The sequence below is a fragment of the Numenius arquata genome, chromosome 7 (assembly GCF_964106895.1).
Source record: "Numenius arquata chromosome 7, bNumArq3.hap1.1, whole genome shotgun sequence".
NCBI lineage: Eukaryota > Metazoa > Chordata > Aves > Charadriiformes > Scolopacidae > Numenius > Numenius arquata.
Window position 1 is genome coordinate 23,672,715 of NC_133582.1, and position 14,112 is coordinate 23,686,826.

General features: G+C 36.5%; 1 protein-coding gene across 3 annotated transcripts in view; it reads right to left on the reverse strand.

Annotated features, from left to right (window-relative positions):
• FANCL (FA complementation group L) overlaps positions 1 to 14,112 on the reverse strand; it is a 31,182-nt gene that overhangs the window by 1,401 nt on the left and 15,669 nt on the right. Inside the window, exons 7-14 of one of the 3 annotated variants that reach the window (XM_074151043.1) lie at positions 11,703 to 11,778; positions 10,001 to 10,008; positions 4,266 to 4,416; positions 2,365 to 2,448; positions 1,644 to 1,689; positions 1,473 to 1,554; positions 548 to 664; positions 173 to 244 (exon numbers count right to left, since the gene is read on the reverse strand). In XM_074151043.1, coding sequence (XP_074007144.1) covers positions 173 to 244; positions 548 to 664; positions 1,473 to 1,554; positions 1,644 to 1,689; positions 2,365 to 2,448; positions 4,266 to 4,416; positions 10,001 to 10,008; positions 11,703 to 11,778 — 636 coding nt within the window. The remainder of the gene's footprint in view (positions 1 to 172; positions 245 to 547; positions 665 to 1,472; positions 1,555 to 1,643; positions 1,690 to 2,364; positions 2,449 to 4,265; positions 4,417 to 10,000; positions 10,009 to 11,702; positions 11,779 to 14,112) is intronic. The other 2 variants (XM_074151044.1, XM_074151045.1) reach the window with 2 other exon arrangements.

Here is a 14,112-nt window from a genome sequence, read left to right on the forward strand (position 1 = left end):
ATCTTTATACTCTTTCAGAAAACCTTTACTTAAATACCGATAGGCTAAATGCATGGGAATTTAAAGTTTTCCTCTCTATTCCAAGATAGTAGCCACAAATTCTGTTTTAAGAAAGACTATTTAGTTCACACGCTATTTAGTTCAACCACTCATTTTCATTAGATTTCCTTACCTTATTACAATACGGGCATTCTCCAAAGATGACATTAAAACTCTGTCTGCTAGAAGGAAGCCCTTGTAGCCACTGCAACACAAGCGAGTGGATTAAAATTCACATTTGTTTCATATCAAATTTAGGAACAATCTATTACCAGGGGTTTTTCCAAACAGAGTTCATTCGATCAAGGTCTGACACGGTGCGTGTCAACTCCGAGTGTATAATCACAGGGAGGCAGGTTCCCTTCCCCGGGGAGCTTACGCGTGAGTTGGGGGTTAGAAGACAATAGGAAGCACAGTGACTGTTGTAGCACTCCCCAAAGGACCGTGCAATGCTTATTTTCTAGAATCTGTGAGTTAATGAGCAAGTTTGTCCCATTAATTACTTTACCTCATACAGGCAAGTCTGGTGAAAAGGCTGTCCACATCGGGGATCGTCACACACTTGATCTGGAGTAGTGCCATTGAGTCGATAGGCGTAGCAGATTCCACAGTCCTTAGCAAAATCCTGAAAACACAAGATGTTTTAGCTTACAGTACAACTGCAAGGAAGAAACGGGGCTGGTAACATAGAAAACGTGTTCATCTATTTGTCTTTGCTTTTGCATTTTTTGTTACTTAGAATTACTAAATATTTTTCCCTTCAATATATATGCTTACACCATTATGGTATAAAGAGTGAGATCAGTTGCCAGATATACAAGACTTTGCTAGGTTTTATTTTATCCTCTCACCAAATTACATCTAGTTTGACAAGCATTTTCATACTCTCGGGCCCCACTCTTTCTTTCTTATTAAACACAATGATTTGTCATTACGTTTGGACATTAGACACAAGACCTCACAGTCAGATATTAATTTCAAAATGTGACGAGTGAAAGCGAAGCCAGTAATCCAGTGTTACAGCATTGTCAAAAATTAATTCCAAGTTTGTTTGAAATGCACCAGTATTTGGATGGCCTCTTGTCCCCTCTAAGCAGCTCTACCTAATTAGAACTAAAGTCATCAACATCCATAACAGAATGTTTGGATTTTCCTCATCTCATTAGCTACTCTGGAACTTCCTCTTTCCTTTTTAATAGTGAGCCTGTTATTAATCGCCTTACTGCTATGAAGGCCACAGGAAAGTGTGCACCTCTAATCAAAGGTTAACAAGCTCTGACAATTGTTGCTTGAAGTTCAGAAGTCCTTATGACAATATATTAATCCAATTACCTCTCTTCTAAGTCTCTTGTATTTTCTGGCAGTTATGAAGTGACCATTTAAATTCTACTTATTGAGAAGTAACAACTGATCATTAACAGAAAGCAACTTACACTTTTTTCTATCACAGCACGAGATGGAAAATCAATTTCTAAGAGTTCTTTCAAGTTTTGTAATAAACTGATTTCTGGATCCCTGCAGGTGGGACAGAGGGAGAGAAAAGTCAACACTAGCAATGGCAAATACCATTTCCATTTCAAACCTATATTAGTAAAGATGCTTACCATAAGTGCATATTGTTGTTCAGCTTAATTCTCAAAGGGTTAACCACTGCAAACAATGTACATAAATAATTACATCATCTTTAGAATCCTCTTCACTTCCCCCCCCCAAACTAACCTCTTTTATTTCAGCACTAAAGGGCAAGGCAAGGGTTGTTTTGGGTTTTTTTTTTTTATAATTCTCTAAGGAACCTAAATCAATGACTGCTCTTATTTTTTTTGTTTTGGAAATTCTCTACACTAATATTTAAAATATCATACTGTTGAAGGTATGATCTTACTTATTTACTACTTATAAGTAATTTAATTACTTACATTAACAAGTTGGTAAAAAGCTGTGGGACATGGAATAAAAGACTTAAATATTTCCAAACACTATTAGGACATGGGTAGTTGTTTGGTTTTTTATTTTTTAAAGGAAATTATATTAAAATATAAGCGTGGTTGGCTCATCAGCTGTAGGGCACAGGGTTTCCTCTAAACTGTGCTAGGAAGGCACTAGAAAAAAGTGTCACTCGGAGAGCAAACCAGCATGCTGTGGGTTTAGGCTGTTAAAAACCCCAGCATTGACTCTGTAAAACGCTCCTACACACATATTCAGCCCAATTCCTGGCTCTGCTTAAGTAAAGTTTACCCCAGGAGTCTGACACAGCTTACACCGGTATCTGCTCCCCAGAGATCAGATTCGAGAAGAGAAACAAACGGTGTGTGTCTGCAGCCTTACCGTGATCTGCGCCAAGGAAATAACACTCGGGGAGCATGTTTGGATGCCGAGGATCTACCTCTATGTTCACTGAGACATTGTTCCCTACAATGAGAAAGCAAGTAAGTCATAGGGAAAGTTTTTCTTTGCAGTCAAGTGTTTGAAAAAGGAAACATTAACCTTCTTTTAAAAGCAGTTTTAAATTGGTTAATTCAGACTGGGTTTCATTACAACAAATAATAAAAAAGTTGGTAGGTATCCAAATTAATTGTACAAAATATAAGTACGTATCAAATATTTAAACTTCAATGGACTAATTAAAAATAGCAACTCATTAAGAAGAACCCTGCCAGTCTTTCATTTCTTATAAACTAGTCTTAACCTTAACACTTAGACTTATTTCTGAATAATCAAATTCAAGCTAGATGGCATAATCCATTTGAAATCTCAGTGAAATTTTAAAGGGAGTAATTGTTATTAATTCCTCCTCATCTGTTACAGTCAAAAATAGAAGCCTAGAGACAATATTAAGCAGTAAAAGTCAGCCCTCTCCGCAGCATACTGCTGGACCGAGCGAACAATGGCATATTCTTGAAAAAGCAATTATTTTTCTTCTACAAGATACCCCCTCATCCTCAGAAGGTCTGCTATTCATAAGGGGAAAGCAGCTCAATGATTTTCTGGATCCAGGTTACAAGGCTCACAGCAAATTACCTTCTAAATAAAAACAGGTGAAACCCAACATTTTTTGTAAATAAGAGGTGTGTTAGGCTTGCCCTCCTTGAAGAAATTGGAATGAATGAAATCAAAGTTTAGTCATAACTGAAGATTGCCTGTGACCAACAACAAAGGGCTCAAAGCCTTGTATCGCCCTCCCCGCATCTAACGTGGGGCACTTTTTGAGGCTTGGCTTTGCTTTCCTTTTCATTGGTCTGTGTCAAAGCACAGCAGAGCCAGGATAAAGCCGCCCTGGCTGCGCACACGCACAAAAATTGTTGTCCGACCCAGGTCATTTTAGCTGGTTGCTGAACTTTTTCTGTCCCTCCTCCTGCCCCGTCCCCAGTGAAGGAACAGTCTTAGCACCCCAGTAGCTCCTTTCCTTCTTCACGCTGCAGGCTATCAGTCTTTCCACAGGTTTTGAAGACAACTCAGGTCTACTTTGGTCCATTGTGTGTTCTCAGATTTCTACAATGTGCTATTGACACTTTGGATTTCAGCTAAAAATTGGAACTCTTCTTTCAAAGGTAACATTTTCCCCTGTATCTCTAACCTCTGACAGTGGCAAGTTTCTCCTTTGCAATTACAAGACTCCTTATCCTATATATATTAAGACCTCAAAATGCCAGACATCAGCATATGAATTAAGGTACTTTTTCAGAGGGTTAACACTGTGAGCCTCTCATTTCCTCTCTTCTCCTGTTTCTTTGTCCTTTTCCCCTGCCTCTTTTAACCCCCTTTTTTTTCCCTTTGACTGCACTCTAATATTCCTTTCACTCTTCCCGGACAGGATCAATCTAAAGTAAGAGTCTGTTAAAAAAAATAATTGAATTTGTGAATAAGATTAGGGCTTCATCTAAGATGATTTTTTTTACAAATACTAACTTTTCTACAGTTATCATGCAAGTCCTCAGTTTTTGACAGTTACATGTTCATAATTTACAAATACACAGTATTTCCCTGCAGAAACTTTCATTTTATGTAACATGCTAAAGTTGTAATTAATTTCCTAAAGAGGTTGACTATACTGTGGAAGGTTATTTTTTTTTAATACACAAAATAAGACAGTTGTGTCTTGCTGGTTATAAATGCTACCTTTCATTTTCTTAACTCAGACAAGCACCCTCTGATTAGATAAGCAAAGCAAAACAGCACCCCGAGTTTTACTTCTCAGACCCACTGTATTCCTTCAAACCTCTTGGTACCTATTGCAATTCTTCTTGTTGTAGCCCCCCGTGTGGGATTTTCTGGCTCAAGCACCCACGTCTTCCCATCAATTTCATCCATGGCATCCCAGAATTGTTTCAGCGATTCTAATGCTGCCAGGAACTGATTATAAATGTCTATTAAGGAGTTCTAAGAAAAGAAGAAAAGAAGAAATTTAAACAAAATTTTTATATATATTTTCCACCTACAGCCCCACAGAATATTAAAAACAAACTGCAGGTAATTTAAGAATTGTGACAATCTAGTAGCATAAAACGTTAAACCTCACAGGTTTTTTTAGTTGAAGCAACACAAAGAAAGAATAGCTGTATCCTGAGTACAACATAAATTCTCTAATCCTGGTAGTTCCAACGTTTTGTGATCTACATACATCATGCCTGGATTTCATGGTGTTTTATGACTCTTTTTCTGAGAACTTTTCTGAAAACTGCAACAACTATTAATTTGTGTTGTGACCTGTAACAAACTACTGTAAAATTAAAGTCATCATTATCTACTGTTAAACTTCTAACATCATGATACTTTATCTCTACTTGAGCTGAGCAACATGGCAGTGGTACCAAATATAAATACACAGAAATACCCACATAACTAAAGTAGCTTATTTATTTTTTAAAGATGCTAAGAAATAGAGTCTAACGATGTCATAATTGTCACAAAATTAAGCAATATAAAAACAGGTACCTAACATTAGATTTCAAGTCGTGTAAATACGGTCAGAGAAGGAAAAACCATCTAATAATCAGAGGATTACACTCAAGGGATTTCAATATTTGAGAGTGGATTAGACGGAACCAGAAAAATCTTTCATTATACAGGACAATATACAGAACAGCAACGCGAAAGCTGTTTTTTTTAAATCATCAGTGAGCACAAAAGAAGTAGCTATTTCTACAGGGAAAGACTTCTCCAAGCAGAGAAAACACTCAGCAGTCAGTTTAACACCTTCCCAAATGCAGATGCCCAGAGGGTACCAAACATGAAGATGAATTTAGGGAATGGAGAGGAGGTGAAGAATGCAGGAGGAGGAAAGAGATAAGTTCTGTTAGGAGCAACGCCCCATTACAGAGTTTGAGCCTGACATCAGATGGAAGCAGTGGAGGAACTGGGAGGTATCAGGAACAGACCAGTAGGAACGTGGCTTCGTAGGGAGAGATGAAGCTGCCACAGGACAAAAGTGAAAGCACCCGAAGGCAGTGAAAGGGGAACAAGGGTGGGGGGAAGTGTTTTGGAGTTAGACGCTTCCCAGGTAACTTGTTTTCCCAAATTGTTTGGTAGTGGGAAACTCAAGAGTAGAAACAAAGGAATCATTTGGGAGCACCAAAGGGCATTTTGAAATGGTTTACACAGAACACAGCTGACCAGTGAAAGGCCTGAGCACAGAGCAGGAAGGAGAGAACTGACACCACTTCTTCAGTTCGGACAGAGATGGGAAAGTACATTTTAAAAAAAGAAAGAAGATGTAGCAAGGGCCAGATTTCAAATATCTTTTGGGCTGGGAACAAGTTCTCAGGGTCAAAAAGAAACAGCAAATCAAATGTTCAGTTTGTAAAGAGACATTTTCTATAATACCTCTATTCTTTCAATTTATTTTTCTAAATATAAAACATGGAATGGTTTCCTTTAATCTTTAGTAATTATGTTCTTCCTTTCTCACCCGGACAAAAAGAAGCAAATTATATGAACATTCTCAGATCGAGAAATATATTTATACGTAATAAGTTTTGATATTTTACGCATACGTATTTTAGAAAGAAACAGTGTAGCTTAGAAATAAAATGCTACATTTTTTCCTGCTGTTATTAAATTATATTAAAGTAGGAAAGCACTTAAGCAGAAAAGTGTGAATACTGCCAATCTCAAAATGTAATGCTTATTATCTTTAAAAGCATTTTGTTACTTTTATAATACCTGAAGTGATATAATAGTGTCAGTCACTTAACCACATCTTAGAGTATAATATCTTCATCTTAAGTACTATTATTTCCAGTATTTTAATAATTTTCACACAGTCCTGAAATGTGATCTTTTGTGCTCTGATGACACTTAAATTAATAGCATAATTTTCTGGTACTTGCAACAGTTGCTTTCCATTTTGATTTTTTACATTTTTCTATATCACATACAGATAAATCCTCTAATAATCATTTTTATCTTTATCTTCCGGGATTTCAAAGGGTTTCACTAGAAAAAAGAAACATCAAGGGATTATAACCCACAGATAAGTTTTAAAATCCAATTAATTTTAATACTAATTGTAATTTTTCAATGATGTTCCTTAAAAAGGTAGTTAAATCTTTTTTTTAACGCACTGTTCATTTGATCTTATTTGCATGCTTCATTGATGTTGCCAGCTGTCTCCTGCTATATACATAAACGCATCTATAGCTATTTAAATACATCACATGCTTGTCATGCCAGCCATGAAAACTGCAATATCCCTCGTTATTTGATTAACCAACTAATTTTTGGTCATCGCCCAATACCCTTTTCTAAGAGAGTGCTATCATGCTTTTTTTTTTTGTCTACACTACACTAAGATAGTTGTTAATAATGTCAAACAGCACAAACTCTTTGTTTCTCGCTAACCTTTGTATAAATGCATTAGAATGTCTACGAAATATGTCAATTATTCTTCGAGAAATGAGAGAGTCATAATTCAGGGTATCGTCACTGGCTGTCCTGACTCTAAAAGCCACTAGCAGAACCGAACTGGTTACTCCATCCTCTGGATGCGTTACATTTTCACGCTCATCAGGCGAAGCATCCATTATAGAAACAAAGAACACTGGCAGTTTAATCTTCCACAACAACTTAAAAAAAAACAAAGATATTTTTAATGTGTAGTATAAACCTTGCAGTCTATTTCTAACTACTGAGGATACTGCCATCAGCTGCCCACAGGAGCAGTAATGAGCAGCTGGCAGAGGCGAGGAAATCCCAGTGCTAGAACAGTCACAAAGTGGGTAATCACACAGTACCGTGTTTCCCCGCCATGGGATTGCCGACGTCTATCGCAGTGGCTGGAGAGCGATCCCCCTGCAGCTCTGCTCCCTCGTCCCTAGGCTGGCCGGGCACCAGTCAAGTCAGGCAGAAGGTACTAGTGAGGGTGCGGTCCGAGGTGAAACACTGCGCTCAATTCTGACCAAACCTTAACCAAACCAACCAACCACAGCTGGGACAAAGAAGTAGTTTCTCAGATGAGGAATGGAGAGTCCACCATTAGAAAAGGACAAAAAAAGTTTTACTGGTTTAGGCTAGCAAAACAGCGTAAGAGGAGATGTGATTAATAACTTCCGTTATCTCCACTGTGGCAGCTGTACAAGGTACCTAGGGCTAGGGCTGGTTGAAGGACACATCAAACATGAATTCATACAAAATCACCAGCTGGAACCAGTTTCCTCCTCATTCCAACACTGAGGGCCTGAGAAAGCCTGACAGTCCTAGGACACCTCATTACTTTCAAGCGGGAGGTTGGTAAGGTGTTGACAGAGATATGCTGTGTGATTCTGTCATCTTAACTTCTGAAAACAGGTGCTTGTAGAGACTGGCTTAAATTGGTTATTTTACAGGAAAACAGACATGTAAACAGATCAACTTTGATGATGCCCTAGCGGTTTCAGAAAACTTTGCCCCAAATGTTACCTTTGTGCTATCAGACTGTATGTATCCTCCATTCATTTCAACAACTGGTAGGAGATGAAGCACTAATTTTGGCTGGTGAAAATCAGATATTCTGGACCTACCCATTTCTGAGAGGAACATACCTTCTCTTCTACCGAGAAAGAGTCCATGTGGTTTTGCAACATTTTTGTTTCCATTTCTATCCTCTGCACTCTCATCTCACCGGTAGCTCCTTATGCCTATTCTTTCCTTCTTTTTTTTTATTGTATTCCAATTAAAACACTTTCCCAAGTTTACCCCTATTGCCCATACACTGTTTCCTTCAATTAAAGGAATAAGAAGGAACTGAAAAACAGTCACTCTACTCTTGGTTCCTATGTTTAGAGCCATAGAGCCTGGGAAGAATAAAGAGAAAGTCTTGAGTCTGCGCCTACCATAAAAACCCATGAATTTTCAGTAAATTATAAGAAATGCTATATGTATATATTTCAAACACCCACTCCAAATAAATCCTGGATAAACTAAACATTCATCAAATGACAGTAAGAATATTCTAATTAAGGTAAATACAGCACAATTTATTAACATTTTTTAAAAAAGGTTAAAACGCAATCTTTATTCTGAGATTTTTTTGCTAAAATTCTTCCTAACACAAAATTTGCTTATCCAAAACTAAAACAATTGCAAAGCCTCCTAATGGAAAAGGTAAGTAGTCTAAGATATAGGTTTATTGCTTGTCCTTTGTGAATTCATAGACAGGATACAATTTAATAAAGTGAACAGTTGTTGGGTGGAAAAGGGATCAGCTGTATCACCTGCATATTTTTTAATTCTTTAGATTTGTTTGGAAGCTGTTTATGTCTCACAAACAGTAGTTTAACAATTTTCCCCCGCCTTAGCACAAATCAAACTGAGACCCAACATTCTGAAATCTTTATAAAGTGCCTTGTCAACCATCTCCGGTTTTTGTATTTATAGATGCATATAAAGCTGGTGTCTGTGAAGCTCCTTTGCTAAGAAGCAGCACAATTATGATGCATTTTATTGTGTTTTCATCAAAATAACTGAAGAATAATCTCATTCATCCCACTATACCTTCTGAATCTTGTATTACTGTTTCATTGCTGGCCGACTGCATGACCTCATTAGTCATTAATTTCCACTCTCCTGACCTTCATGTAGCCAACCAGGTGGGCAGTGGTCAGTATAGAAACAACACCCTGATGTGAGGGCAGCAGAACGTAGACGCACTGAAACTGCAGAACCCTGCTCACAGCGTCTGCTGAAATGTGGAGACAGCACATTTATCTGGTTATTTAGAAAAAGAATATAACTGAAATAAGTAGATGTTCTTGCACTTGTCATTGAGAAGCACTCTGCATTTATTTGGCACTTGTAACAGTAGCAGCAGCAGCATTGCCCTTGGTGCTGATTTCTTACTACTCTAAAATGTCTCCTCTGAGCCAGAATACACTGGCTGTTGCTGATCATGCTGTGAGACACCTGCACTGGCTACTAGGCTTGTCATGACACACAAAACCCTACCATCTTCAGCTTGACATTGTGCAAGTTATAATTATTCATCCAAATGAATATGTCAGAGCAGCAGCAGCAGACCTCTCATCAGAGCAAAAGAAAAATACATCAAAACATTATCAACCCAGCAGGAAGACAGGGACCATAAGGAAAATTACCCATTTTTAATATGGATGCCATAAAGCCATGTCTATTATTATACAGAGATAAAAAAAAAAAAAGAAAAAGGAAAAAAACAACCACCCAACAACCCCTCAAGTTTAAAGTCCATGAGCACTGAGTAGAACCTGAAATAGGCAACAGCACACGAGGCGGGGGGGAGGGTGGAAAAAAAAATAAATTACCTGAAACCTTTTTATATTTTCTTTCATAGGAGTTTATATTTTAATAGTGCAATTGTATAATTTTAGTTAAGCCTTGTCAGTTTTTACATTAAAGATGACCAACAAATATTAAAATTAAGACCTATCAGTATCAAAACTTCATGTTATTTTACTAGAAAGTAGGTATGGTGTGTTCTTTTTCTCTTTTAGGAATCAAAATTTTAAACCACTTGAGGACCTGCTGAATTCTGCTACCCATGCTGTTTCAGCATCAGCTAAGCTTAACCCTTATTTCATCACGGCACAAAGACTGCTCACTGCCTGATTTTCATGCATTTTGAAAATAAATACCATTTACACAATTACTACACACAGTTTTTTCCAGAAGCGTTAGGTTCGTGTCACCCACATAGATAAGGTCGATTTTCAAAAAGACTGTACAACGAAAGCATTACTATCGGCACAATGCACAGGTTGCTGGGATTTGGTTCAGTCTTATAGCAGGCCATCTGCAACTAGAGCTAGTATCTCACTATTTCAAAATGGGATCTTCAGTTACATACAAACATCAAGTAGTCCATAGGTCGTTCTAACTGTAAAATGATTTTAAGATCTCAAGCGTTAGAATGTAATATTTTTAACATTAGATTTTTACTTGCTTGTAGTGTCAATATTAATATATGCGCTCCCATCTTTAACTCAAAGGCGGCTGCTTCATACCATATTTTTCAAGAACATTTTATTAAAACAGAAGTCCAGTCAGTAGCTTTAAAATTACTAACAGTAAACACAGAGAAGCAGTGAGTGCCAAGGACATTTGAAATGTTGTTAATTTGAGGCAACGTATACTGCAAGGCTGTAAAATTAATAAAAAAGTATGTATAAAGTTTGAGGTTAGAAACAGTACTTGAAATCCTGCCTGTAGCGTATGGAATCCAGTATAATTTAACAGGAAATCAATATCTGTTTACAGTGCTCCAAACCATACTGGAGAATCAAAACCTAAAAATACACAAGCAATTAAATATATTTTTCATTTGCAATGGTCCATTCGTGCATTTATTTCCTCAAACACTGGAGGATCTGAGGTGACACACAAAACCTTGAGCTTTGCAGTCAAAATTATATGCCCACCTTAAAATCACTCTGATACAACCTTTCAGCCGTACTCCCTATGTAAATTTAGTACCATAAAGACAGACTTTATTGATGGGTAGAAATCCTCGTGAGAGTTAGAATTATGAAATGCCATCATTTATGTAAAATCTATTTTCCCTGAATTAAATGAAATTAAACATCAACTATTTTCTAGAGATAATTCAAATTAACTTACATCTAAGTGGTCACATTTAAATCCATTTAATCAAGTACACATGCTGTAATAAGGAAAAAAGATACATGAAATAATGCAAGAGATTAGAAAAAGACAATGGCTCTTGGTTCTTTATATTAAAAATATCAGTTAAACTATGAAATCAGCATTCTATTAAGTATTTTCCTGTTGTTCTTCTGATTGTAACTGAAAAAGTTTTATTATGTTACAGAAACTATATAGGATAACAAACCGGGAGACCGCCTTTTTTAATGTCTGTCAACTTCAGAGGATGCTTCTTTTCTATAAGACAATTGTTTCTCATCATTCGTTTTCCTAAAGTCATTCCTAAAGATAGTTCAGACGTATGAACAGCATACGAAAAAACAGCCAGCATGAGTGCAAAGCATACAACATGCAAGGTATATCTATATGGCAAGGAAAATATTTAAAACACTATCATAAGGAACATGGAGTTCAGCGTTATTACATTTACAGAAGCACGTGTAGAAGTTAAATGCACACAGGGAAAAAAGCTGGAGTTAGAAAATTCAGCCCCTCATTACTACCTACATATGGCATATGTATCTTAGTTATTAAAAAAAGATGCAGAGTCCGGCAGTTTACCTGTGGCATCCAAGAAACAGCAAACTGAACAGGAAAATCCACAAGGCAATCCGGTGGTTCTGTTGGATACTGAGGGAGGGAAAAAAAAAATACATGCTTTCCTTTAAAGTAATTTAAGTCAGACTGATAGTCAGCTGCCAAATTTGATAACGAAATACAAGCACTTCAAGCATCTTGAGAACTTGGCTCTCAGAGGAAACAGTATGTAACGCATTTTCAGAAATAGTTATGAATGTTAATTATCATTTAAAGAAGAAATCCGCACGTAAACAGGTTTTATGTATCAGTTTTTAGTAAAGGCAGGAGAATCAGTTTTCTCTGTTCAGTGTTCACAAATACACATTAAAAAAGAACTTAAGACAAAAAAGATCAAATATTAAAAAAAATTCTCCTCAACTACTTGTACTGAATAGGAAAATGTGAAAAAAACCCACCACAACCAGCCCTTTCATGAGTCAAGAACTAATTTTCATTTAAAATAGAGTATTTGCTCTCATTTGCAACATTTGTTATTATGAAACTGAAATAATCAGAGTACGTGTATAACTATTTAGAAAGAGATGAATGAACACACACCCAGAATTAAAACAACTCCCTGCCCCAAATTAAAATGTATCAATGAGGAAAAGAAAAAATAGCTGTATTATGAAAACTGAAGTTATAAATGGTTTGATAACTCCAGAAATAACCACTGACTATTCATTACACTAGTAAATCTACTGCTGTTCAGCATGTAATACGAAACCTGTGGAAAAAAAAGTAGCAAATAAAGAAACATCTAACTACAAATAAATTGTGTCCTTTCTAAGAGCACCTATCCAGAATTGTATTCACCTGACAAGTTGCCTCCTTTAGTCCTACGCAACCTTTCAAATTCTACCAAGTATATACACAGCAGTTTTATAGAAATTGTATTAGTATTGTATAAACTGCCAACACAGGAGAATGTTATAGAGAATCTTATTTGGGGAGACATATGAAACAAAAGTCCCAGCTTCCTCACAGAATTAGAGTTAAGACAAAGAAGTGAAGTTTAGCTGTGCTGCTTCCCATAACCACTCTCCATCCAAAGTAAACCTCTGGACATAGACATTGTCCTTATTTACCAGACATCTAGCAATAATTTATCAGAATTTTTCAAATGTGTCTGTATTTTATGTAAAAAGTAATGCTACAGTAATCAGTTTCAAATTGTTCTCTATGGCAAAGAGGAAAAAAGAGACATAGCTTCCCTAGAGCATCAATTCTTCATTGCTTTGATTTTAATAATAATCTAGTGGATTTATGGATTTCACAGAAATTTGTTTAAACTTGCTTTTTAATTTGCCTTCATTTGTGGCTTCTGTTAGGTTTCGGAAGACAGCTCCTACAACTTGAGTATCTTGTGTTTTATCATTTTATCAAATTGGTGTCAGACAAGTTAAATAACAGTGACAGAGCGAGAGAAGCTAATTTGGACAGGAGGCGGGTGTATATCCACAGGAGCTGTTAACAGTTCCTTTGACTGTACTGTTACTGTTCGTGTATCATAGACATTGTAGTGTTAGTGGGTGTGCATTGTAGGTATTATTTTTTCATGGAATACTTCAATGCTTGCATAGAAGTACACTTGTTTTCTATGTATAAAAGTATGCCTAGACAAACTAAGAACAATTTTTCCATAGGACTAGTTTTAGGACTAACTCATTTAAATCCCAGCAGCATTAGACAGCTATGTGTTTACTTTCTTGGTAAGTAAAGTCATTTTATGCAGTCTTCTGTAGGGTGTCTTTGACAAAGTGCTTGCAAACAGATTCTACTAACTTTATATTACTTGAAAAAAACCCAAACCAAAAAACCTACAGCCCTTTTTCCTCTGCATTTTTTTGGTCAAATTTTCTTTAAGAGCACAATATTGTACTGTGCATCGATAATCGCTAAGAACTATGCAACAATGATTCTGGACATAGGTACATAATGCTTTTAGGCCTTGCAGAGTGAAATCCTATGTAAAGTAAGGCAAGTGATTTCCCAGGAGATAGTATTTTAAAATACTATACCAGAGCATATCAATAGCATCACATGTTATTACAGTTACATTTGAATTTATATGTCTGAAATCGTCCTATTCTTTAGAAAAATTTAAGCAACCATTAAACAAAATACATTGCATTTTTGAGCATGCAGCTAACTTTATCTAGTAAGAGTATTTTCATAACCCTTGCCAAATCATTCAGATTATTACCAAAGCATCTTGATTACTGCATGGCATGCAAATTCTTGCAGTGGTCTAATTGAATTCTTGGGATCTGAAATGGCAAGCACCCAACCCACTTCTCATGCAATAAAAATGAAATCCGATAAATAAAGCCCAATGTATTTGTTTTTATACTTGCAACGATGCATGCTTTGTTTTCAGAAAAC